At 40.5% G+C, this 27,602-nt stretch overlaps 1 protein-coding gene across 4 annotated transcripts; it reads left to right on the top strand.

Moving 5' to 3' along the window:
* The first annotated feature begins 354 nt into the window (after positions 1-354).
* On the top strand, positions 355-22,916 carry LOC131921395 (zinc finger protein 58-like). Of its 4 annotated transcripts, XM_059276083.1 has the most exons (5): positions 355-2,387; positions 3,283-4,368; positions 9,981-10,107; positions 11,092-11,187; positions 21,414-22,916. In XM_059276083.1, the coding sequence occupies exons 3-5, from the start codon at positions 9,984-9,986 to the stop codon at positions 22,613-22,615; spliced, it is 1,422 nt and encodes a 473-aa protein (XP_059132066.1). In that variant the 5' UTR covers positions 355-2,387; positions 3,283-4,368; positions 9,981-9,983; the 3' UTR covers positions 22,616-22,916. The 4 variants fall into 4 exon arrangements, with proteins under 4 accessions (XP_059132066.1, XP_059132065.1, XP_059132067.1 ...); XM_059276082.1 differs by lacking the exons at positions 355-2,387; positions 3,283-4,368 and adding an exon at positions 4,730-4,839; XM_059276084.1 differs by lacking the exons at positions 355-2,387; positions 3,283-4,368 and adding an exon at positions 5,577-5,680.
* The last annotated feature ends 4,686 nt before the right edge of the window (positions 22,917-27,602 follow it).

The following is a 27,602-nucleotide window of genomic DNA, read 5'->3' as shown; positions in this document are numbered from 1 at the left end:
GGTAGCCTGCCTGGTTTCATGTGCCAAGCACAGATCCCCATCTCATCCCTCCTCCCACTGCCCTACTCTGTGCCCCCCACCCTCTCATCCCCTCCTCCAAAATGATAAAGCCTTTAGCAACTTATTTTCTATTAATGTGTTCATGGACATGTACATTGATTCAGGTTCTTTAAAATTGAGAATTTATAAGCAATAAACATGAGGTACAAATATCTCTGTAATAAGGTGTGAGTTTCCCTGAGCATAGCCCAGGACTGAAACAGTGGGGACAGTGCAGAGACTAGAGCCCTGGTTCCAGTGGTGTGAGGTCATAATGGGTGTGGGGTGCTGATTTGTGAGGTTCCAGTGGTCACTGCGGCACCCAGAGTCTGTGCTGTTCAGGTCTCAGAGGCTACGTTGGGTCTGTGGCTCTAACCACAGCCTGTAGATAGTAGACTGTACTGCTTCTGAAGTGTAGTGCCTGCCTCCAACAGGCTCATAAAGTCAGAGGGGTGACCAAGGGATTTGACTCCATGTGGTCACCTGGCTGCCTAATGAGCAGCTATCCCAACCTGCACTGACTTCTGAGGTCACTGGAAGGAAATTATGGTTGCTGGCTGTGAGTGTGGGCACCATTTTATATGTTTGGACCCTGTGCAATCTTTCTTCCATAGCAAACCTGAGGCCTCATGTAATTATGGCTGAACTACATGCTCCAAGCTGGGATAAAATGACTCAATGTGTCATTTGCATTTATATAATCACCTTTTATACCAGGAGATAAGCAATGGTAGTCTCAGTTGGACTGTTAGCCTGTTAGCTGTTCATAATCACACAATGTCTTCTTTGGCTGTTCATCTCCTTTTTTCTGTCTCAGAGTCAGGGGCACAGACTCAGGACAGGAGAGTTAACAAAGACTATTGGGGTCCAGCCCCTCTATAGTCTTTTCCCAGAGTTCCAGAAGAGACGCTACCAGTGGTGAATTAATTTATCTGAGGGATAATTGAATGAATCTACATATATGAAACTCTTTAGTCCATTCACTTTATTGTTCTAAGCCAAAATCTCTCTACACAGCTTCAATTCTGTTTTCATACTTGGCTCCTGTCTATCTCTTCCTCTCCTGTCCTCTCAATGTTTGAAGAAAAATCAAAATGCCAAATGTTTCATTTGCTGTACACAAGGTCATCTAAAATGTGATTGTACACTGGGCGGCGGTGGTGCATGCCTTTAAACTCAGCACTCAGGTGTGGTGATATTGTGTGCCCCAACATATTGTCCACCTTAATAAACTTACCTGGGGGTCACAGAACAGAACAGCCACCAGATATAGAGGCTAGAAAATGGTGGCACACACATCTTTAGTCCTAGCATTCTGGAGGCAGAGATTCATCTGGATCTCTGTGAGTTCAAAGCCACACTGGAAACAGCCAGGCATGGTGACACACACCTTTAATCCCAGGGAGTGATGGCAGGAAGCAGAAAGGTATATAAGGCATGAGTACCAGGAACTAGAGCCTGGTTAAGCTTTTAGGCTTTTAGCAGCACTTCAGCTGAGATCCAAATGGATGAAACTCAGAGGCTTCCAGTTTGAGGAAACAAGATCAGCTGAGGAATGGCGAGGTGAGGTTAGCTGTGGCTGGTTCTGTTTCTCTGATCTTTCGGCGTTCACCCCAATACCTGGCTCTGAGTTTGTTTTTATTTAATAAGACTGTTTAGAAATTCGGCTACACTCAGGAGGCAGAACCAGGCAGATCTCTGTGAGTTCGAGGCCAGCCTGGTCTACAGAGCGAGATCCAGGACAGGCTCCAAAACTACACAGAGAAACCCTGTCTTGAGAAACCAAAAAAACAAACAAAACAACAACAAAAACGGGATTGTAAACTAGTTGTTCCTAGAAACAATGTTTTTTGTAAGAATAATCCAAACAGAATGCCCCTCCCTTCTGGATTATGCAGACTGTGTGGCAATGGCAGGCACTGAACTAACAAATGTAGAACAATAAGGAACAGGCAAGGTAACCCTTTACCACTGGGAAATACCTTGGGGGGCCTCTCACAGGACCCCATGTCAAATTTGGTTCAGTTCTTTCCTGTCATCATGGAGGAAGCTTCTTCTCTGAGCAATTAAATAAAGTACCTAATGCTCATTGTAAAAAAACACACTTCTGTGGGTGATAGAGCAGGTATAGATGAGGAGCCACTTTGAGATCTGGGGCACATGACATTTAAAAATTTAAGTTTTCTGCAATGAGCCAAGACCATGTCTAATAGCAACCTGTGAAGTCTCCAAAAGGATGATGTGGTCCCACAATGATGATTCCACATGGACTATGATAATGCCACTAAGATGACAAACACCACCCAAGGATCGGCTTTGGACTACAATCTGCACAGGACAATTTTGAGGTGAGATGATCCAGCCTCACAGACTTGGGACAAGCCCTGTACTTTCCCATTATGCAGAGCCTGGACAACAAATGATACAGCTACCTCTCTCATTTCTTGACAATTAACCCAAATTCTTTTCAGGATCCCCCTAGAGATGCCGTTGCCCACAAACAGCAGGCAATAATTTTAAGACATGACACCCACATTCCCAAGAGGTGGGATGGGTGGTTTTTGGTCATTCAATATGTTATGGATATTTGTCATTCTTTAGGGTGGTTGTTTACAAGTTATATTGGTAATGATCAGGAAAAAAGCTGAACAAAGGAGATTAGATCCAGGGTTTTGTTTGAAAAAAGAAGAAGGGGATACAGATATGATAGGGGAAAAGGGTAGCTTATTGAATCTACTTTGAAAAATAATACAGATATGATAGTATAAAAGGGTAGATTATTGAATCTACTCTGAAAAGGGGAATATAGATATGATAAGATACAAAAGCAGATTATTGAATCTACTTTTATAAAGCAACTACTAGTTTTAAATATTTTACATTGGATTGAATTTTTGTATATTGTATACAAAACTTGTATATTAATAAATTTTGAGATTAATTTCGTTAGAACATACTGTACATACATTTCTAATCTTGCTCAAGGTATTGTACCTATATAGCTCATTTAACAATGTAATGCTAGTCCTTGAAATTTCTTATTACAAACTATTTAGGATAATAAAGAAATGCGGGTTAGTAGTTTGTCACCTATTACAATCAAACTTGTAGTCATATTAAGTATGTTTTCACAGTCAAACAAAGATATATTTTAGATCGTCTTCAAACACTTCAGAGATTTACAGAATATGGCATTTAAGATGTTTTAATAACATAGGTACTTTTTTTAATTTTTATTTTTAGTGACAATGAGACATGTTTGCTCCTGACAGCACCAATCTACTTCAGAGAAGATGATGGGCGTTGAAGAAACTCCATATGGAATTTACTTTCTTTGTGGCAAAGTTAGCCAGATACTGGGCAAGAAAGTGCTTTTTTTTCCCTCGACTTCTGACAGTATGCTGTCCAAATGGACAAGCAGGACACAAATAAAGGACTGCTCCACAGAAAAGTCTGTCAGATACGCTAGCCCTGTAGGATGAAGACAGATGCCTTAACGTTGCAAAGGAATCTTGGGTGACTGTGTAGGCAGCCAGGTGTTTCTGTCATTTCTCACAATTTTTGGAAGTCGCTTGCTTGCACTTCATGGAACGTGCAGGGATAGCTAAGTGGAATTGGAACCCCACCATATACTCATGACAGAACTATAGGAAACTGGACTGTTTAGACAGTGTGAGCTATCTGTGCTTCAGTCCTGAGTGAATGACCCAGGACCAGTGACCCTTCACTAGGGAGGTAAGCATGAGCTCCTAGCACACAGGTGGTGAATATGGACCTGAGTTTGTGAAAAACCATGGAGACACTGGTAAATTTCTAGTAGAGCTCTCACAAAAACTAAATGGCTTACAGAAATTACTAGTTGAAAGTTTTGAAGAGAAAGAAGTACAGGTGGAAAACTCCTGAGATGTATTATGGGAGATCTTTGCAAGTAAGTGTCAGAGAGTTGGGCATTTAACTTTGTTCACTGTCTCTGTGTCCCTCATCAATACACTGTAGAGATTCCAGTGTTCACACTAAACTGTTTTCCAAGCTGTGGAGTCAGATCTATGAATGACTTACACAGAGTGTCAGTACAGAGGAACAGGATTGTTTATTTATTATTTATTTATTTGTTTGTTTGTTTGTTTGTTTATTCGTAGGACAAACACAATGTACTCAACTGCTTTAACCTGTGTTTGTTTTGTTTTGACTTTCCCTTTTTACATAGATACAGGGTCTCTTTAAATTTTCCAGTCCAGCCTTTCATCTCGGGTCCATTTATCAAGTAAGCTCCTAGCAGCTAGAAGCCGTCTGACATACGACGGCTGGATTCAAAATCATCTTCAAAAGGTACTTCTCATTCCCACATTAGTGTATTGCTTCGTTATTTTAAAGTAAAACTAAGTCAACGTGATTTTTAAACGCTGTAGTTAAGTATCAATTCACAAAATATGGACCAGAAAACTTACAAGGCTAGTATTTCTGTCAAAGGCTCGACTCTCACTCATACATCTCATGCTGTGGATCTGGAGGTGACCACCAGCCTGACTCCCCAGGGCTGTCCTGCTGACTCAGCTCCCTCCTCCAGTACTCTACTGCGGGCAGTCAGACTCAAATCCAGAACAGGAGAAATCTCTGTTTCTGGGTTACGGGAATTCCTTCGCCTAGACTTCTGGGAAATGTAGTCTGCGGCACTGTGACATCACGGTGAGCCATCCAGGAAATTCCCTTCTGGACTTCAGTCCACACACGTGCAGTTTTCTCAAAGTTAGATGAGAGCCCTGCCCTGTTCTACATTCCTGTTGTGTCTCTGACATGGAGGTTGGTCCAGGGTGCAGCGCAGCCTCAGGCACTGTGCGGGGTTCAGGGGTCCGTCTTGGAGGAAGAGGAACTGGGTGGGAGGGCGGAAGAAGCTGCCTTGGAGGTGCTGTGCTGAACTGGCAGGGTCACGTGAGGTTGCAGGTCAGGGCTGGGGAGAGGGCGATAGGGACTGTGCACTGTGTGACAGTTTCCTTAGGACTCGGCTGTCAAGTGGCGGCTGTCAAGTGGCGTCCTAAGTGGTCTTCTGGACAGGAGAGCTGCCTGGTAGCGCGGAGTAGATGATAGTGCAAAGTCCAGGATTGCAAACTAATGATGCTCAGCTGACTGCCTGCTCCTGAGGTGGAGCTGGGAGCTCAGTGAGCAGCTTTGGTGGGGAAGCATGCTTCTCTAGCTGAACTGTTCTCACATGGACGCTGTCAGATTTCTCAGAATCTGTAGAGCAAACGGGGTCTGGTCCTTCCTGAACTCTGTAGCCGGCCTAGTGTAACGGTCTTGAGGACTTGATCGTGTTCATTTTTTATGACAGGTAAAGAATTAAGAGAGGAATTTTTTTTTTTTTTTTTTTTTTTTTTTTTTTTTTTTTTTTTTGGTTTTTCGAGACAGGGTTTCTCTGTGTAGCTTTGCGCCTTTCCTGGAACTCACTTGGTAGCCCAGGCTGGCCTCGAACTCACAGAGATCCGCCTGGCCCTGCCTCCCAAGTGCTGGGATTAAAGGCGTGCGCCACCACCGCCCGGCTTGAGAGGAAAATTTTTGAGGCGAAACAAAGGTCACAGGTTCGAAATTCTGGAAGCAGCCGACAGATCTGCCAGAATCAGCTGCTATAGAAAAGCTTTGACTGTAGGTGAGAGAACACACATACACCCCCCACACCCACACACACACAGAGGGACCCTCTGCAGGAAGAAGGGGAACTGGAGAAGCTGACTCCAGGCCTCACCTTGAGGGCTGGGTTTTCTTAACTTTGAAAGGTCTTCCATCCCTTCTGTAGGGTGGACCACAACGGTTGTGTCAACATGTCCTGATCTGGCCTTGAGCTTGTTGAGCTAGTCCAGAAGCAGGGTGTCTAGGAACAGGTGAAAAACTAATATGTGTTGTACTCAGAGTCCCCCAAAGACCACCAAGAGACCAAATCCAATGCAAAAGCAAAGAGACTTTTTACTATTGCGAGTTAACTCAGGAGTCTTTGTCTGACACAGCAGAGCAGGAGCAACTCCAAGTGACAATGGGACAAGGTTTTTGTGGGGAGTGAAGCAAGGGGGTGGTGGGGGTCTACAGACTTCATAGGAACAGACTCAGGATTGATGCACCTCCCATCCGGAAGTGCTGTCCTTGGTTAGCTTGCAGGTAGGTGCAAGATAACTAGTATCTCTTTCAGCGGTTGCCTTGGTTACCACATTTTTTCTTTATCATGAGCCCATTAGTTATACCTTTTAATTGGCTTTTTTCACCATTTTGGGACGTCTGGTGGGGTTTTTCTGTAATTTGAGCTAGGCCCAAGGTCAGGGGTTCAGGGGCACACCGTGCTGTGCTGTGCTGTGCCAAGGGTCTATATCCTGTTGGGTCTTTTCTACAGCCTGTCATGGCTGCAGAATGGCCAGGGCAGGAGTCCAGGCAAGGGCTTGAGTTCCTCATTTCCCCTTCTCAATGTTTCTTATGAGACCCATTCATGGGTTCTCTCTGAGGGCCCCTAATGGAAGGTGCTGTGACCTCAGCACCATTAGCTGTACTATATTTATCTGCTCCTTAACAAAGGAAATTAGCTTGTTTGGGATACAGGGGCCAAAGGTGAGTAAGAGCAATAAAATCATTATGGGGACCCAGGAAGGTGGAAATCAGAGTAGTTAACCATGGGGTTGAGTTGAATAATGACTTGAGCCAGCCCCGTGTTTGCTTCACTCCCTTTTGCATTTTTGGAACCTCTCTCTGATCTTTGCCCTGAACGGTCAACATAGAAACATTCTTCCCCAAGAGCTGCACATAGCCCTCCCTGCTGTAAGAATATAAGGTCCACCCCCCCCCCCCCGTTTGTTTTGTAACACTCCGTCAGCAGGGGAAGATAGTGAGGCCTGCAGGGGGGCAATAGTGTTCTCAAGGCTCGCTACGTCTGTGTCAATAGCAGCTCGCAGGTCATTGTCATATTTATTTGCCTTGTACCACTTAGGATGATATCCCAGTCCCTGCACCTGCCAGTCACAGGCTGAGGAGGACACTAAATGTGAGGTCTGTCACAGGCTTTCTCTTTAGTCGAACGTGGTACCCCTCTAATCTTCGATATACGTTTTTTTTGATGATAGATTATTTTGGGATCCAGATGCACCACTGTACAGAAGTCCTTAGCCTGACTTAATACCTGTCCATGACACAGGGAGCTAACGCTGTGGAGCACGCTGACCGACCATCCATCCTCCGGGGGTAGGATAGATCAGGGGGAAGCACCTGAATTGTCAGATTACATAGTGGCTTGTGAGAGGCAGGCACCGTTCCTACGCAGAGCCCCTTTCCCGCAACAGACTGCAGAGTAAGCCTGGCCTCCCCCTTTCTGTTGCCAAAGGCACTGGGAAGGGTGGTTAGATTCTGTGTGCTGCCCCGTGGCAGCTATTCCCTCCTAGTAGGGGGGCTTAGTGTCCAGACATAACCAACAGGCACAGGTGAGGTTTGGTTTAGAAGCATTAAGGACTTGGTAGGAAGCCTCTAGTAGCTTTAAGAGGATGTCTGGTTCTGGTATGGTAAGGCGAAGTGTGCTGAGAGGTCTAACAACCTGATAGGGGGCCTGGGATGGTATGGGACCGGCTGATGTTTTTCCTGGGGGAAGGGCCAGTTCAGGTGGGGCCAGCACTCTGCTGGGCCCTATCTTTTGGGGATCCTCCTGCCCTCTGGGGAGGTAGGGTTTGAGGCCATTAGCTGGAGTGAATAGGGCCCATGGATCGTATCCATTCTCATACAGCCTAATGCCCCATGCTTAACCCATATCTCAATCTTTTGCCTTTTTACCTTGATCTATGAAGGTTAATTTTACAGGGCTACAGAGGTGTGGGACAGGTCCTGGGCAAATTATGTCACGTGGGTATCTGATAGTAGGGTCAGCAGAGGGCACCCTTAGGCTTTCGGTGAAGCGTGATAAGATCTGTTGTGACCGGAGGCTTCCGTCATACGTGTCCAGTGGACTCAACCCCAAACCCCACAGAAGTAGCGAGATGGGCTATGTCAGCCCTTGATCTGTCCCAGCCTAGACAGACATAAAAATGTGCCCTCCCCAGGGGATCAGCTGACCATACAGTTGGACATCCAACATCTTGGGCTTTTGCTTTCCAGTCAGGGCCCGCTACCTCACAAAGGTCAAAGTCAGTGTCTGGGAACTAGATCCCCAGTGGGGAGACTTTTGAGACCCGCTTGGCCAAGTTCCCATAAATGTCTAAAAGCTGCCAAGTGAGATTTAGGGGTTGATGTGGGCTACTAATGTCCCCGACTGATGTCAGAAGGGCAAGGAACAAGGCAGGCATCATCATGGCCATCAGATCTGACCTTCAGTTTAAGTCTCGGGGTTGTCGGGGTCAAGTTTTGCAGTCCAGTTCCGGCCGGGTTTGGTGTCTCCTGACGCTGGTCTCGGTGGTTTAGTCAACTCTGAATCAGCTGCACTGGCGTGGGAATGGTGGATTCAGGTGGCCATCCTGTCGATCTTGATGGCAGTGGGGTGGTCAGGATCAAGACATAGGGTCCATTCCATCGAGGTTCTAGGGTCCTGTGGTGATGTCTGCAGATGTAGACTCAATCTCCGGGCTGGAACTGGTATGGGATGGGTGGAAGGAAGGGCTTTTTCATACACCTCCTGTAATCCCGGCCAGATATCCTTGAAAACTGAGGTTGCTGCATTTAGGGAGGCAAGCAAGTTAACATCAGTGAAGTCAGTGAGCAGTTCTGACATAAATCTGGGAGTATGGGAAGGCGTCAACCGAACATGATCTCAAATAGTGTGAGTCTGAGTGTATATGGAGAATTTCAGACTCGATACAGGGCAAAAGGAAGGAGAGCCACCCTATCTCCACCAGTCTCCATGGTTAATTTGGTAAGGGCCTCATTTAGCGTCCAATTCATACATTCCACTTATCCAGAACTTTGGGGAGTGCAAGCAAAATATAATTTCTAGTCAGCCCCCAAAACCTTAGCTAAGTGTTGAGTTACCCGAGCAGCAAATGCAGGTCCATTGTCTAAGCCTGGCAATGCAGATGTTCCATACCTGAGCAGTACAGATATTCACTACATTGTCAATTCAAGTTATAAAAGTGACTGTCATAGTGTCCTCCATAGTCATTATTAAATGCAGCAATATATTTTTAGTTAAAAGGTGTGTGTGAATGCATGGCCATCTTTTTGAAAATCCACATTCCATTGTTGACTTTTTTGTACTAACTATATGAAATTAAGTCAGATCTATGAAGGTGCATGTCCCAATTCTTTATTGGATATACTCCACTTACTGGTGCTTCAAGAAGACTTAGAAGCAATAGATGGACTTTTAAAACCCACACATGCATCTAGACATCTAATGTAAAAGGCAAAGCTTGGGATAATATTTTGAAATTTAAATTATAATTATGTAATTCATGTTTCCAAAGCAGATACTACATTTGGTCTCCAATATTTTTCATGGTTTATTCTACTTTCTGAGTCATAATTGCAAGACGTGGTGGCTTAAAGCAAAAATTAATGACTCTTTCATGCCACACATATATAAGTATAGAGCTGGGACAGAGATCTAGGAGTTGCTACTTGATGATGTGTAATGTGTATTTTAAGCACTATGTCCTTTGATCAGGACATAGGCTGCTCTGAATGGAAGGTCACTACTGTTAGGAACCTGATCAGGAATCCAGTCCTCCCTTTGCATCTGGCTTGGCCTTCCCACCAATCTTCAGTTTTGTCTGATTCTCTGAAAAGGTATCTCTGAGGATACTGACAGGAGATGCAGGAGTTCCTAATGTATCTACTCTGTCCATTCTGTTGTTCTTGGCTTGACACTAGGACCAGTCTCTATTCTCTTTATATTATATTTACATTAAAATATTATTGCTGTTAATATCTTAATATTGTTAATGGTTTTAATTAAACTAAAGTGCAGTATCATTCATTGATCTTTATTTCAGGAAATGCTGTCCTTCTGGGATGTGGCCATTGAGTTCTCTGCAGAAGAGAGGGAATGCCTGGAGCCTGCTCAATGGAATTTGAACAGGGATGTGATACTGGAGAATTACAGCAACCTTGTGTTCCTTGGTGAGGCTCTCATCCATAGTGAATTCTTATTTCACCATCAACATGTAGCTTCCTCACTTTGTATGGTATCTCATGGGAGCATTTCAACAGCCATTTTCATATCCTTTGTTTTCAGAAAAATCAGAGAGATTGCTGTATTAAAAATCATTTCAGGACTAGTGAGATGGCTCAGTTGTTAAGAGCACTGAATGCTCCACTAGAGAACTGGGGTTCAATTCCCCAGCACCCATATGGCAGCTCACAACTGTCTGTAATTCCAAGACCTGACACCCTCATGTTGTGTGATATTTTGATTGTGTTCTGACAAATAAAGCTTGCCTGGATTAAGAGGGCAGAGCTAGCAACTAGCTTATCATAGTAGTTTGGAGGACTGTAGAGAGATGGACAGCAAGTTGTAAAGTGGGGCTGAGACAGGATCTCAGCCCTTTCAGAGGGAGGAACAGGAGATAGGAATTCACTTATGGCTGCTCCCCTGCTTCTCTGATCTTTCAATTTCTTACCCTGATATCTGACTCTAGATTTTTTTTGATAAAGATTAATTAGATTAACGCTTCATCCTCACACAGACATACATGCAAGAAAAACAGCAGTGCATATGAAAAATAAAAATAAATTAATAAAAAAAGAGTCATTTCACTGTTTTTCTCTTTTTGTGTTTAACCTTTCTGTGCTGGATGTATGTTTCCTTCACTCTACTGGGACTGTTAGAAATTGAATGGCATGAGACATTGAGTACACTTGTTAATGACAGTGTTTCACAATTCAGTTTTAATGTTTTTTTTTCCTTTAAATGAAACTCAGATTCTGGATACTGTAAATTCCTTTATGTAGTGTAGTGATTCTGTCAGAAAACATTTAAGAAACTGATTGTCTGCAATCATTTATTACACCATCTCTTTCCTTATAAGCCATGTACTGGAAGGCTCATGTCAATTCCAAGTAAAAGAACACATAAACAATCTTGTTCCCTTTTTCTCCAAACAGGTCTTGCTGTGTCTAAGCCACACATGGTAACACTTTTGGAACAAAGACAAGAATCTTCAGATGTGAAGAGACAAGCAGCAGCCAACGTGCATCCAGGTGTGTAGGAATGAGGGGTTTGGGGGAGGAGTTGAGGTCCAAATATCCAGCAGAAAGGCAGGCTTTCCCATGTGCCTTGAAACATGACACTATGGGAATCATTCTTTAGGTCTCTCCTTCATGTCTTTGTTGTCAAAGCTCATCTCTCAGAAGTGTATGATGGTTTAATTTTCTTAGGCCTTGTAATTCCCCGACTACTACCCACTACCTGTGCTTTTTACAGCGATTTCCAAAGTTCTTCTCTTTGTTGATTCTCCATTGTAGTGTAAGATCAGGGAAAGAGAACTCAGTGCTGGTCAGACTGAGAGTCATTGATTTGCAGAGGTTGAGAGCAGATTCACGCCATAAAGATCTCTACACCGAAGTGAGCATGATTGGGATTATTAAGCCAAACCCATAATTCCAGCACTGGGAGGCAGGCAGAGACAGAAGGTTCAATAGTTGAAGTTCTGTTGATTAGAACAATGTGGGGGTTTTGAGCAGTTGGAATAAACTCAGAAAAACCAGAGTCAGCTTGGACAGTTCACTCCCCACTGATCTTAGGGAAGAGTCAAATCATTAACATATGCTTTAAAGGGGTTGTGTTGGCCATTAAAGGCCAGTTTCTTTTTCAACTCTTTTACCACCGGGTGGTTCAGCAGGGCCCAACCATTAGACCTAGGAAAAGTAGGACAGGGTGACCTACAAGGCCTTACACTGTTGATTCAGGGATGCCTATCAAACTAGTTCTGGGTACACTGATTGTGTGCCTCTCTTTCGTGCCAGTTGGTAGATTTATGCCTTTTAGTGAGTTGTAAATCTTCATGCTTTTTGGGGGTTCTGTTTTGCTATGTTCTTTCAAGTTAACCTATTTATTATCTATTAGGTCTAACTGTTATTTGGATACATTCCAATTCAAAAGTTGTTAGAGAAGTTATAAACTGCTATGTATAAACCTGATGTTCCCATATACATCAGAGCTTTAAAATTTTTTGTTTCAGATCTAGTCTGGCTAGACACTGTGGCTACCCCTATAGGAAGCATTATGGCTAATATGACCATGATTCCAAATGGTAGGAAGAGATCTTTTGGTTCCTCTTCTCAAGTTTGATACTCAAACTTCTTCCAAGTGTACATTTATCTTTTTTTCCAGTTTTGTAACGGGAGCAGGGCTGAAGAGTGTATTCAAACTTTTTTGTCAGGACCATGATCAGCTCTGTTCCACCAGTTCTGCCCAAATAACCACTCAGAGACTTAATATTAATGATAAATTCTCAGCCAATAGCTCAGGTTTATTACTAACTAGCTCTTACATTTGAAATTAACCCATATGTCTTATTTACATGCTTTCATCTTGCAGTACCTTTTCTATATATGGCGCATTTACCTCTTTCTCCTCTGTACCCTTGTGACTCCTTTGCCTCTACCCTTCCTCCTCTTCCCATCATTCTCTCTGCCCTGAAAATCCTGCCTAGCTATGGGCCATTCAGCTTTTTATTAACAAAGAAAGTAACACATCTTCACAGTGTACAAAAAGTTTATTCCATAGCATTTTCCCCTTTTTGTCTAATTAAAAAGGAAAGTTTTAATTTTAACATAGTAAAACTATACATAACAATAACAGTTGTCAAGTAAGCATTACAGTTACAATATCCAGTTCATTTATATTGGCAAATTTAGAGAACTTATTTTATTATCTATTTTATCTTTGTGAATCAAAAAAGTTTTATGTCTAATTTAACTTTACTTTTATCATAACTAAGGAAAACTTTAAATTTAATTATTAATCTTTAACTTGATAAAAGACCCCAGAAGGGTGAAATGTTACCTAATGACAGGGACTTCCAGCTGCCTGGATAATCACTTAAAGTTCTTCTGTATCATTGGGGCATCCATCTTTTGCCTACAGGCCTAGAATATATAACAGATATTTTTTAGAAACAGGGAAATTGAAGGACTGTCCTACCTTGTCTTGGCAAAGTTTTGCAGTCACTTTCTTTGGTGCCTTGCTGTTCCAGTCTGGATAGTATATTGTTATCAATTGAAGCAAGAGCATGTAGTGGGAATTCTAATTGGTCCTAATAATAAAAACCTGGAGTCAGATATTGGGCTAAATGCTGTAAGATCAGAGACATAAAGGAACCAGCTACTAGAGAGACTTCTTTTTTCTTTTTTTTTCAAAGATTTATTTATTTATTTTGTATACATTGTTCTGTCTGCATATATTCCTGCATGCCAGCAGAGGGCAACAGCCAAGCGTTGGTGGCACACGTCTTTAATCCCAGCACTCAGGAGGCAGAGGTAGGTGGATCTCTGTGAGTTTGAGGCCAACCTGGGCTACAGAGTGAGTTCCAGGAAAGGCACAAAGCTACACAGAGAAACCCTGCCTCGAAAAATAAAAAAACAAAAAAACAAAAAAACAAAAAAAAGAAGAAGAAGAAGAGGGCACCAGATCTCATTATAGATGGTTGTGAGCCACCACATGGTGCTATGAATTGAACTCAGGACCTCTGGAAGAGCTGCTGGTGCTCTTAACCTCTGAGCCATCATGGCCAAGTGGTTAAGGCAACGGACTTGAGACTTCTTTCTTATACTGAATAATCAGGCCGAAGGCAGCCGAGTTCCTGTCTCCTCCTATCATCTTTATATCTACCCTTTTATACTATCATATCTATATCCCCCTCTTTTCCTTTCAAAAAAGATCCCTGAATCTAATCTCTTGTGTTCAGCTTTTTTCCTGATAATTACCAAGAACAACTTATAACCAACCACCCTAATCGACGATAAATATAACCCATTTTAACGACCACAAACCACCTACCCCCTCTTGAGAATGTGGACATCATGTTCTTAAATTTACTTCCTGCTGCCTGGGGGCAAAGGCATCTTTAGGGGACCCTGAAAAAAATTGGAATGTTTATCAATTCCTGGGAAAGCTAGCTGTATCATTTCTTGTCAAGTTTCTGGGTAATGGAAAAATGCAGGACTTATCTCAAGTCCTGGATAGAGTAATCTGTGAGGCTGGACAATATCAGCTAGCCACCTTGAAGTTGCCCCAAGTAGTTTATAGTCCAAAGCCAATCTTTGGGTGGTGTTTGTCAGCTTAGTGGCATGACCATAGTTCTGGTGGAACCGTAGTTTCAAGGACCCATCCACCTTCTGGAGACTTCAGTGGTTTTTGTTAGGCATGGTCATAGTTCACTGCAGAAAACATAAACATTTTAATGTCATATGCAGCAGTTCTCTAAGAGGTTAAAGGATCATCATTTGTTATGTACATTCAGAGTACAAAAACTTAATTCCTAGTTACCTGAGAGAGACTCAAACCCAAAATTGTATATAGAAAGCTAGATGAAGCCTGTTTCTAAAATTAGTTATATATGTATATATGTTATTAATTTTGAGATAATATTTATGCCTTCAGAATAGTGTTAAAAATTTAAAGTTTTAAAAAAAGGACTATGAGATTATTGGCAATAAAATAATCCCTAAATTTGGTTTTTCTTCTGTCTCATATCAGGTGGCTCTTCTAACATGATACAGAGATTTTGCATTTTCTTTTAACAAGCATGCTTGGGTTTAGAGAAGGAAAGAGCCACACTCCAACTCCAAAGCCAGCTTTAATTTTTAATTGAATTGGAACTACAAAGAGGACATTTGTGTAGTGTGTCTGTATACAATAGCAGAAACAAACATTTGGGAAGCATTATGAAATTTTATTCTGTTGGAGATGTGATATACTAATACACCAATTTACTCTTTTTCTTGGGACATTTTTTCTGGATGATTTGTCCTTTTTCTTCACATGTCTCATTCATCCAGTGGTCTTCAGATTCCTTAGCTAGATGTCTTCATTCTCCTGAAAAGACAAAGACAAAACCTTTCCCCCAAGCCTAATTTTGGAGATGTTCCCTTTTGGCAAGTTATATCTGATCAAATGAAAAGCATCTGTTAGTCTTAAAGTTAGTTTAAATTGAATAGTCATGGTGGTTGGTGAACCACCAGCTCTTCTAATTAAGAGGTCTTTCTTGTTCAAATCGAACCTCTATCAATTTTGATAGTATCCATAGCTCTTCTCCTGAGGAAACAAAAGCAATGCCTCTTGCCCAAAATAACATATATCCTGGTTTCTATTCTGAGGTCAGCACATTTTTTAAACTATAAGACTGATTTAATTCAGTAATTCTTCCTATTATCTAATGTCTCTCTACAGCTGTCCTTTTTTTTTTTTCTTTTTTTGGAGCTGAGGATCGAACCCAGGGCCTTGCGCTTGCCAGGCAAGCACTCTACCACTGAGCTAAATCCCCAACCCTTTGTCCTTCTTTTCTCATTAGCATGTAGAAAATTCAAAGTTCTTAAAGCATTATGCAATCTATTTCAGGGGGTCTTTATTACCCCTTTCTGATTATTTAGCATATCCTTTAGAGTTTGATTTGATCTTTCTATGACTGCTTGGCCTGTAGGATTGTGTGGTATACCTGTAATATGCTTTACATTGTAATAAGCAAAAAACTGTTTCATTTTACTAGAGACATATGCTGGAGTATTGTCAGTCTTAAATTGTACTCATATATCCATGATGGCCATAACTTCTAACAAATGTGTTATTGGAGAATCAGCCTTTTCAAAACATACAGCAGTTGCCCATTGAAATCCTGAATAGGTATCAATGGTGTGATGTACATATTTTAATTTTCCAAGTTCTACAAAATGAAACACATCCATCTGCCAGATTTCATTCCTTTGAGTATCCTTTGGGTTCTTTCCAGCAGGTAGTGGAGTATGGTTAAGTATTTATTAAGAACAAATAGGACATTACCTTGTAATTTCCTTGGCTTGTTGCCGAGGGATGGAAAAATCTTTTTCGAACCCTTTTTATTGACATGGTGTTTTTATGAAACTCTGAGACCTCCAGCACATTTCCTATCAATAGTTGAACAATTTCATTATTACCTTGTACAGGAGGGCCTGGCAGACCCATATGGGATCAGATGTGTGTTTTATATATAAGGGATGATTCCTATTCCTGATTATTTCTTTAACTGATAAAATAATGGAGTTAATTCTGACTCATCAGGAATAAATTCAGCAGTTTCAATGTGTAAAGCAACTATTTCTGCATACTGATAGTAACTATGTTAAGAGGTTCTAAAAAAAAACATTAATACCATCAGAATAGCATATAATTCTGACTTTTAGATAGAATTATAAGGACTTTGAGCCACTTCATTTAAATTGTCTGATTTGTAACATGCCTTTTCTGATATATTTGCATCAGTTTAAAATGTAGGTGATCTAGAAATTGGTGTTCCCTGTACCATATGAGGAAGAATCCAGTTAGTTCTCTTTATAAACTGAATCTCTTGCTTTTGAGATATTCATTGTTAATCTCTCCCAAAAAAAATTACTGCAAACTCTTTGCCAAGGTTCACTTTCTTCCTGTAATTTTTCAAATTCATCATTCATTAAGGTACTACAGTTTCTGCTGGGTCTATTCTTGCTAATTGATAAAGTCTCAATTTTCCCTTAAAAATAAAATCATATATCTTTTCCACATATGTCTTTAGTTTCCTACTCTGTTTATGTGGTAAAAATATCCATTCCTGCCAGGCGGTGGTGGTGCATGCCTTTAATCCCAGCACTCGGGAGGCAGAGCCAGGCAGATCTCTGTGAGTTCGAGGCCAGCCTGGACTACCAAGTGAGTTCCAGGAAAGGCCCAAAGCTAAACAGAGAAACCCTGTCTCGAAAAACCAAAAAAAAAAAAAAATTATTCCTATATAATATCTTCCCTCTGCATTAAAATTCCTGTAGGAGAATGCTTAGAGGGTAAAATAACCAAAATGCTTTGAATCCAAACAATCCACATGTGTATCGTCTAATTTCTTTTCCACCAAAGCCAATTCCCTCTCAGCTTCAGCTGATAATTCTCTTGGACTATTAAAGTCCTTGTCACCATCTAAGGTTTTGAACAAATTACCCAGTTCATGTTTTTTTTTACCCCAATAGTGGGCCATAGATTGACAATGTCTCCCAGCAATCTTTAAAAGTCATTAAGAGTCTGTAATTGGTTGCTCCTAATTTTCATCTTTTAGTATCTAATTTTTGTAGACCTATTTTTATATCCTAAATAATTAATAGAATCTCCTCTTTGTATTCTTCAGGAGCAATTTGTAATCCCCAAGAAGGCAAAATTTTCTTTACTTCTTTAAACATTCTTTCTAAAGTATCTACATTTGAATCAGCCAGTAAAATATCATCCATATAATGGTAAACTATAGATTGAGGAAATTGCTTATGTATGATTTCCAATGATTATTGTACAAAATATTGACACAGCATGGGGCTATTTAACAGCCCCTGTGGGAGAACCTTCCATTGGTATCTCTTAAAAGGCTGAGAATTATTATAAGTAGGAACCATGAAAGGAAAATTTTCTCTAACTTTTTTTTTTTGTAAAGGTATAGTGAAGAAACAATCTTTTAAATGAATAACTATAAGAGGCCATTCTTTAGGGACCAGAGAAAGCAGCAGAATTCCAGTCTGTAGAGAGCCCATTGGCTGAATCACTTTGTTAACAGCTCTTAGATCAGTTACCATTCTCCGTTTTCCAGATTTCTTTTTAATAACAAATACAGGAGAATTCCAAGGGCTGGTTGATTCTTCAATATGCTGAGCATTTAGCTGCTCCTGTGCCAGCATTCTAAGTCCTACAATTTCTCTGATGCTAAAGGCCATTGCTCAACCCATACAGGTTTGTCTATTAAACATTTTAAATATAGGGCTCTTGGTGCCTTTGAAAGATCAGCAGCTGTTGTGCTTTGTTCTTGTACAACCTAAATGGTCAGTGACTGTTCTTTATAATACCTTCTAATATTTTTCCCAGAAACATATGTTAGTTTATCATTTGTTTCTGAGATTGGAGGGATGTTAATCTGAGTATTCCATCTGTAACAAATCATATCCCCATAAATTCATTACAATTTTAGCCACATATGGCTTTAATTTTCCTCTCTGTCCTCTGGCCCTATACATTCAACCCATCTCATGCTTTGTTTTACCTGGGATAACATTCCAATCCCAAAAAGCTGAACATTTGCCTCCTGAAGAGGTCAATTTGGATGTCAAGATTCTCATTCAATTATTGTTCTGTCTGCACCTGTGTCTACAAGCTCTTCAATGAGAACATCATTTATTCATATTTTTAATTTTGGTCTTTGTTCATTTATAGAAATTTTCCAAAATATTTGCTTTATGGTATCTCCTGATTTTTTTCTTCTCTTTTCTATAGCTGTTTCATCCTCCAGAGCAGTATGATTTTTTGCAGTAGGCATTAGGTTCTTTAATTGCTCAAGGAAGAAGTTTCTTCCATGATGATAGGAAAGGAATGAACAGAATTTGACATGGGGGCCTTCAGTGTGTTTCCCAAGGCAAAGGCAAAGGATTACCTTGTCTGTCCCTTGTTGATCTACATTTATTACTCCCATGTATGCCTTTGCCACACCTTCTGCATACTACAGAAGGGTGGAGCATTCTGTTGGGATTATTCCTTGAAAAAACATTGTTTCTAGGAACATCCTATTTACAGTCCCTTTTAGGTGACCTTGTTTACAGCAAATGAAACATTTGACATTTCAGTTTTTCTTCAAACCTCTGGAAATCACCTCTGTTATCCAAGCATCATTATAGTTATGAGATTCAATATTGATTGTACCTTGGATCCATTCCTCAATGGGTTCTGATCTCTCCTTTAATATCCTAATTACCTTTTTGCATTGTGTATTAGCATTTTCAAAAGCCAGAGATTTAATTATTATTTGTCTAGCTTCTGAATTTGGTATTATTCTATTTATTGCTAAAGTCAATCTTTGTAAGAAATCCATGAAGGTTTCTTTTGGGTCCTGTATAACTTTTGTTAATGACTCAATTTTCTTTCTTACTTCTTCAATTCTGTCCCAAGCATTCATGGCTACTGCATGGTGTAAAGTCAGGGTGTAGTCATCAGATAAAGATTGCCTTTCTACATCAGCATAATCTCCCTCCCCAAGATGTTGGTTTTGGGAGATTTCAATACCTCTATCTCTACTCTGTTCAATGGTCTTAGCCTCTTCCTTCCACCAAGTCCTCCATTGTAATTGGGTACCATCCTGCAAGACTGCTGTAACCAAGTCTCTCCAGTCTTGAGGGAAAATTGTATTACTAGTTGATCACTAGTTTAACATGTGCTTCTCAAAAGGTGAATATATTCCATATGAGACTGTCACTTCCTTGAAGCTCCTCAAGTCTAAAATTTGCACAGGAGTCCATTCAGCTTGTACACAGCCTTGGGGATATCTATCATTTGGCAATTCCTGTAAGGTTACTGAAAAAATTAAGGTGGGTTGTTTGAAAGCCTTAGGCTGTTTGTAACCTTAGAATATAATGCTGAGATTGGTTTTCCTTTATATTCTTCTGTCTGTGTCTGAATATTGCTATGATCTGTTTTAACAAGTTTTTCTAAAACTTTCATCTTGGCACTCATATTAACCAACTTTTTAAACAATAAAACAGAAATGATCAAACAAACATCTTTTGTAATTGATATTACCTAAATCCCATCTACATTAATTATTATCCTCCCATTTAATTGTTCCATTTTCAAATCACCTATCATCTTATGAAACAGAGACCAAACTTTCTCCATTGTGATAGTGCTTCCCATTTTTTTAATCTGGGAAAATGCTCTCTCTGTCTTTTTTTTTTAAATCTGATTTCTCCCCTTTAAGAAATCTCAACTTTTTCATCAAATCTACTGACAATGCTGATTCACATGATAGGGAAGTGAAGCAGGTACCTAGTGTGGCAGCAGCCAGAGGAGGAGGTCCAGTGAAAGCCCACCATGCACCAGGAGAGGGAATCTGCTGTCTGAAAAATGCACTCAGGGCAGTGTGGGGAAGAAAGTTGTGTAGTGGGGATGGCCTAAAAGGCAGAGCTGGCTGATGGTGACAGGCTAACTCTGAAAGGAAAACCTAACTGGCAGGGTAATAACTATGGCTGCATGTAGCTCTAGCCTGTGCCAGTAGCTGCAAGCCACAGACAAGTGGCTTTTTCATGAATAAATGCCCCAAAAGTTGGATGCCAGATATTGAACAAATCCTAATTAGTCCTATATTAAAATCCTGGAGCCAGATATTGGGGTAAATGCTGGAAGATCAGAGGAAACAAGCCACAGCCACTTATCACGTTGCCAACTCCTCAGTCAAAAAGGGAAGATCCTGTCTCCATGAATCCTCAGACAGAATGCCCCTGAGTCCTCATCTGAAAGAGTGGAACCACTGTTTCCTCCCACCTTATATTCCTTTGTGTGCCCAGCCATGTGACTTCCTGTCTCAACTTTTCTAGTGCTAGGATTAAAGGTATGTAACTTCCAAGTACTGGGAATAAAGGTCTGAGCCATTTACACCTGGCTCTGTTTATCTTCTAATCTGGATTAATCTTGTATAGTCCAGGGTGGCATGGAACTCACAGAAATCTCTCTGCCTCTGCTTCCCAAGTGCTAAAATTAAAGGTGTGTGCCTCCATTGCCTGCCTCTATGGCCAACTAGTGGCTGGCTCTGCCATCTGATCTTCATGCAAGCTTTATTTGTTAGAGTACAAAGAAAATATCACCACAGTAATTCAGAGGTGAACCTGAAATTTTGTTCTTTTTTTTTTTAACCATGACACAATATATTTCAGGTATATATTTTCTTGTCATCCAAATAAAATGTAAAATACTGTCTTCAATTTTTGAGCTATAAATTTAATCTTTCTGTGGACCATCTACTTCCTGTACAGCAGATCTTTTGTATTTTCCAAAATAAAACTATGTGGAGGATAAAAATTTTGTATTTAGATGATACAAATTCACACAATCACAATTAACTTTCTCCTTTTGCAGCTTGGTTATTTTATAATTTCATGAATGTCACACCATAAAACATTTCTACTGTTTAATGGGTTTATTTCTGTAAGTAAAATGCCACAATTTACTTAGCTAATAATATACAAATAATATGCTATTATATCTATGTTCTATTTCATTGTGCCCTTATTCTAGTAGAAGTATAGATTATTTCTACCTACAATATTTTATCATTTATGCTTAGTGCACTGTAGTTTCTCACTGATGCTTCACTATGTATGAGTAAATATTTCTTTCTAAAAAGATAAGCATTAAGTATAAGGACTATTTCCTAGCCTTTGTTGATATCTCAACTTTTGCTCAACAGGAACAGTACCTGATGATTATAACATGTACAGAAAGGCCATTGATTGTAACTCACTAATTATGCAACGCCAGAGAATTCATACAAGGGAGAAACCCTACAAGTGTGAAGAATGTAGTAAGGGACTTAGTTCTCATAAAACACTTTCCATACACAAGAGACTTAATACAGGAGGAAAACCCTACACATGTAAAGAATGTCATAAGGCCTTCAATACTCGCTCATCACTTTTTATACACCAGAAAAACCATACTGATGAAAAAACCTACAAGTGTGAAGAATGTGGCAAATTATTTTACTATCCATCAATGCTGAAGCAACATCAAAGTATTCATTCTGGAAAGAAACCCTACAAGTGTGAAGAATGTGGCAAATTATTTTACTATCCTTCAATGCTAAAGCAACATCAAAAAATTCATTCTGGAGAGAAGCCCTATAAGTGTGAAGAATGTGGCAAATTATTTTACTCTTCTTCAATGCTGAAGCAACATCAAAGTATTCATAGTGGAGAGAGATCATACAAGTGTGAAGAATGTCACAAAGCCTTTCATTATTACTCAAGCCTTAAGAACCACAAAGCAGTTCATACTGGAGAAAAACTCAACAAGTGTAAACTGAGAAGAAAAAGATTTACTAAGCCTGCCTTCCACATGGAGGACAAGGCAGCTCATATCACAGAGAAAGCCTACAAGTGTGAAGAGTGTGGCAAGTGCTTTTGCTCATCTTCATCCCTTAGAGTACATCAAAAAATCCATTCTAAAAACAATCCGTACATGTGTGAAGAATGTGGCAAAAAGTTTTCCTCCTTTGCACTCCTTCAACAACATCACAGAGTCCATACTGGAAAGAAACTGTACAAGTGTGAAGAGTGTGGCAAATGTTTTTGCTCATCTTCATCTCTTAAAGGACATCAAACAATCCATTCTGAAGATAATCCCTACACTTGTGAAGAGTGTGGCAAAAAGTTTTCCTACTTTGCACACCTTCAAGAGCATCAGACTGTCCATACTGGAGAGAAACCACACAAGTGTGAAGACTGTCACAAAGCCTTTCGTTATCACTCATCCCTTACTAAACACAAGAAAGTTCATACTGGACAGAAACCCTACCAGTGTGAACAGTGTGGCAGATGGTTTTCCTCATCTTCATCTCTTAGACGACATAAAAAAAAGAAAATTCATTCTGAAGAAAATCCTCAAAACTGAGGGGAATGTACAAAGACTTTGTTAACTGTTTTATCTGTACTCAGTACATGATAGAACTTATATGGGAGAGAAATCCTACAAATGTCTTAAAAAGTTTACTTCTCAACCCTTAAAAGAAAGCAAATGATTTATTCTGGCTACAAACTCCCATGAGTATGTGAAGTGTGGTAAAATCTTTGCTGATAATTCAGGTCTTATCCACTCTAATGTATCCATAGTGGAGAATATTAAGCTAATTATTTTTGCAATATCAACACAAACATCTAACTTCCAAGAGCACTAATAAAGTTATCAGAGAACAGTGAAGACTTCTCTTTGTTGTAACCCCCAACAGTTTATTCAAGCAGTGTATTTGAAATTTGCCTTGATTAATGAGTTTCTTTCTTCTGTAACTATAAATGTTCCATGAAACCTATACCATGTCATAACTTTATCCATTGAATTCCTGGAGTCTGAGATCTGGGCTGTGGCATAGTTACTGTTATTTTTCCCAGTGGAGTCATCCAAGCTCCTGTAATGTCTCCCCTTGGTGTGTAAGAATCTGTCTCTCTGAGCTAGCAGGTTTTCACCCAGCATTTGGCTCCATAATTCTTATTGGTAAAATAAAAGGATAGAGTTAGTTAAAAGTACAGGAAGGCTCTTCTGGTCTTAGGCCTCAGTGTCAAGGCAGCAGCTGCAGAGACACAGTCATCAGCTGAGGCAGAGATGGCATCAGGTGCAGCTGCTGTGACTCATGAAAAACAACAGTGCCCACAGAGCAATAATGACAGGAAAGTTATGGGAGCAACCAATCACTTTCTGATTGGATTTAAAGCTTATTCCACAAACGGTAACTGGTGTCATGTTAATTTGGTGATATACTTTTGCCTGACTAGGTGATAAGCCCTAGGGGTAAATCAATGCTGTTATTCTAATAAGTGGATACTAACTAAATGAACCCAAGTTCTCATCCTTATACTCGCAGAGTCAGGAACCCAAGTCCTCATCTTTATACCCACATTATATACACATCTAAAGCCACAAGTCAGAGATTCCTGTGGGAAAAGAGGAAGAAAGAATGTCAGAGGCAGAAATAGTAGATGTCTGCACTGAGACAGCAGAAATGTTTAAAAACTTCTAGAACAGTGAAACATTGATAGAAATGTCAGTATCATTTCATGCTTGAACATTCTGGGGCTATTACTACATGGACAACAATTAAATAAGCTAAAGCCCACCATACAATAAGCATGGGTGCATAAGGGCCTCACTATGTCTCACCCTGTGGAGGAGCTATTGGCAATTGATGGCTTCTGAGGGAGAGAGTCAATGTGAGAGTCTTCCAGGTTCCAGTCCACTGTCCTGCACCCCTACACATGGAGGGAGCACTAAGTGGGAGGAATAAATAACAAAGAAAAATCTCAACAAGTTGGGAGAGTAAAGTGTTTTAAGGGTAAGAAGCAATAGGTGAATGTGGAGTTTTGAATAAAACATTCAATATACATGTATTAAATTTACCCAACTAATATCATTTTAAACCTTGTTGGTTTTGGATATGTCCAAACTTGATCTGTTTTAGCAGTGATTACAACACGTGAATCTGGCTGTCATAAAGTTTACAGAGGGTCAGCATCTTACTGGGAAGACATCATGAGGGATCAAGTGAGTGGACTCCCAGAAGGGCTCAGATGCTTAAGAAGAAAGAGCCCTGTACCTGTGTAACCTCAGGGAAGAGACAGGGATGGCTTCGCAGAGATGAGATGTGATGTATTTTTCTGATTCGTCCCCAGGATTTTGTGTTTATAGCCCTATAGTTGGAAAATCAAGGACATAGTTTCTCTGTCTTGTGGCTCATCTTGTTCTAATTTTTTCTTAAACTATATTCCTAACCCAGTATTTCTATATTCTACCTTGCTCTAAATTTTTTCCTACACTATTTTCCTATAGATAGAAATTAAGAGATAGAGAAAAGAAACCTAGATAGAGAGAAATATACACTGCAGTCATACTTTTCAACATTGGCATTCCACTGCCTAACTTGACTATTGAGAATAAAATTCTGTTGCCTTTATCAATTCCTTTTCAGCATGCTTTACACCAGAGACACCCCCTTGTACCCCTTTCACCAAGTCCCTGGGTCCCCATTTCTGGAGCCATTTGTGGGGGATCTGCCCCCACCATTTTTGCTAAGGGTAATCTGAGGAGTGAGGGATAAATGATTTAGATAGAAGTATAGAGGGGAGACAGAGACAGATAGAAACACAGGATAGCCTTGGGAGGGCCTGGATCCTAAACCACCAGCCTCTTCTGTCTCTCCTAAAGGGCTTTTTAAAGGAATGCCAAGGGGTGGAACAAAAGACCTCCCCCTAGCACAGCCAAATGCAGACTCTTGCAAACACCTGCTAACCATGCAAATGGTCAGTCCATCCCCTTATGCACCCTGCTAGGTAAAGCAAGCTCAGATCTCACTAGGAAACCTTTGTGAGCTCTGACAATAGTGCCCTCTAAAAACTAAGGTTGTTTTTTTTTGTTTTGTTTTGATTTTGTTGTTGTTGTTGCTGTTGTTTTCATAGATTAACAATTGAAAGTTTCAAGGGACTAAGGACTGATGACAAATTCTGAGATTGATTATGGAGTTCTTTGCAAGTGAATGTCAGAGAGTTGAACTTTAACTTTTTTTCAGTGATTATACCATCTGTATCCCTGAGGAACCTTGTAGCATGAATCTTAAAAGGTCTTAATAAAAACAAACTCAGGAGCCAGTTATTGGGGTGAACGCTGGAAGATCAGAGAAGCAGAACAAGCCACAGCTAACCTCACCTCACCAATTCCTCAGCTGATCTGTTTCCTCAGACTGGAAACCTCTGAGTCCTCATCCAAATGGATCTCAGCTGAACTGCTGCTAAAAGCCTAAAAGCTTAACAGTTCCTACCTAGTTCCTGGTCCTCATGCCTTATGTGCCTTTCTGCTTCCTGCCATCACTTCCTGGGATTAAAGGCATGTGTCACCATGTCTGACTGTTTCCAGTGTGTCTTTGAACTTACAGAGACCCAGATGGATCTTTGCCTCCCAAGTGATAGGATAAAGGCATGTGTGCCACCATTTTCTGGCCTCTATGTCTAATTCAGTGGCTGTTCTGTTCTCTGACCCCAGATAAGTTTATTAGAATGCACAATATATTGAACACAATATCACCACAGAACCTCCTGTACTATATTCATAGGAAATGTTCATAGGAAAACTGTTTAACAAGCTGTGGAGTTGGATCCATGTCTGGATCATGCTGAGTGTGAGTACAGAGGAACATGTATTATTTTTTCAATGATAATTTTTTTTATTCATCTTACATACCAACCATAGATCCCCCTCTCTTCCCTCCTTTCACCCACCAGCCTTCCTCCCCAACCCAACCCCCATTCCCTCCTCTGACAAGGTAAAGCCTCTCATGGGGAGTCAGCAAAGCCTGGTACATTCAGTTGGGGCAGGTCCAAGACCCTCCCCCTGTTTCAAGGCTGTGTAAGGTGTCTCACCATAGGTAGTGGGACCCAAAAAGCCAGCTCATGCACCAGGGATGGATCCTGATCCTACTGCCAGGGGGCCCCTTAAGCAAATCAAACTACACAACTGTCTCACTTATGCAGAAGGCCTAGTCCAGTCCCATGCAGACTCCACAGGGGTTGCTCTAAAGTTCATGAGTTCCCACTAGTTTAGTTTGGTTGTCTCTGTAGGTTTTCCATCATGATCTTGATGCTCCTTGCTCATAGAATCCCTCTTCTCTCTCTTTGACTAGACTCTTGGAGCTCGACCTAGTGCTTGGCTGTGGGTCTCTGCATCTGCTTCCATCAGTTACTGGATGAAGGCTCTATGATGACAGGGTATTCACTGATCTGATTACTGGGGTAAGCCACTTCAGACACCCTCTCCACTATTGCTAGTAGTCTAAGCTGGAGTCATCCTTGTGGATTCCTGAAAACTTCCCTAGCACTCGGTTTTTCCCTACCCCCATGATGTCTCCCTCTATCATGGTATCTCTTTCATTGATTTCCCACTCCATTCTTGTTCCAGCTTGACCATCTCATTCCCTCATGTTCTCATTCCCCATCCCCTACCCTCTATTGCCCCCCCATCCTCACTTTACTCATGATCTCCTCTATTTCCCCTTCCCAAGATATTCATGCATTATATCATCTGCAAATAGCAAAAGTTTGACTTCTTCCTTTCCAGTTTGTATCCCCTTGATCTCCTTTTGTTGTCTTATTGCTCTAGCTAGAACTTCAAGTACTATATTGAATAGATATGAGGAGAGTGGACAGCCTTGTCTTGTTCCTGATTTTAGTGGAATCGCTTTGAGTTTTTTTCCATTTAATTTGATGTTGGCTGTCGGCTTACTGTAAATTGCCTTTATTATGTTTAGATATGTCCTTTGCATTCCTGATCTTTCCAAGACATTTATCATGAAGGGATGTTGGATTTTGTCGAAGGCTTTTTTCAGCATCTAATCATGTGGGGTTTTTTTTTCAGTTTGTTAATATGGTGTATTATATTGATAGATTTTCGTATGTTGAGCCATCCATGCATCTCTGGGATGAAGCATCCCAGAGTGACTCTTCTCCCACCCAGAGAGTCATGGTGTATTTATATGTAGAACTGCATATTAAGAAAAAGCCTAAAGTATACTCAACTGCTCTACCATGTATGTTTTATTTATATTGTTGATTATTTTTTGGGGTTTTTTTTGTTGTTATTTTTTGTTTCTGTTTTTTTCTTTTCTTTTACTTTCTGTTTTGTTTTGTATTTTCCCTTTTATTTACAGAGAAGGTCTCTAAATTTTTCAGTCCAGGTTTGGATTGGGTCCATTTGTCAGAAGCCTCTGAGCACTTAGAAGCACATTCAGACACACCAAGGCTGGTTTGAAAATCATCTTTAAAAGATACTTTTCATTCTCAAGTTAGTGTATTATGCAGTCTTACTTACTTGTCTGGACCACCAGCCTGAAAAAAAGATAACA

The sequence above is a fragment of the Peromyscus eremicus genome, chromosome 11 (genome assembly GCF_949786415.1).
Source record: "Peromyscus eremicus chromosome 11, PerEre_H2_v1, whole genome shotgun sequence".
NCBI classification, from domain to species: domain Eukaryota; kingdom Metazoa; phylum Chordata; class Mammalia; order Rodentia; family Cricetidae; genus Peromyscus; species Peromyscus eremicus.
Note: the sequence above shows the minus strand (reverse complement) of the source record. Positions and strands in the feature narration are given on the sequence as shown.

Bases quoted from the DNA above. Each gene is read 5' to 3' on its own strand.
- LOC131921395 (XM_059276082.1), top strand. The intron at 10,108-11,091 runs GTGAGGCTCTCA...TTCTCCAAACAG, and splicing joins CAGCAACCTTGTGTTCCTTG to GTCTTGCTGTGTCTAAGCCA. The intron at 11,188-21,413 runs GTGTGTAGGAAT...TTTGCTCAACAG, and splicing joins AGCAGCCAACGTGCATCCAG to GAACAGTACCTGATGATTAT.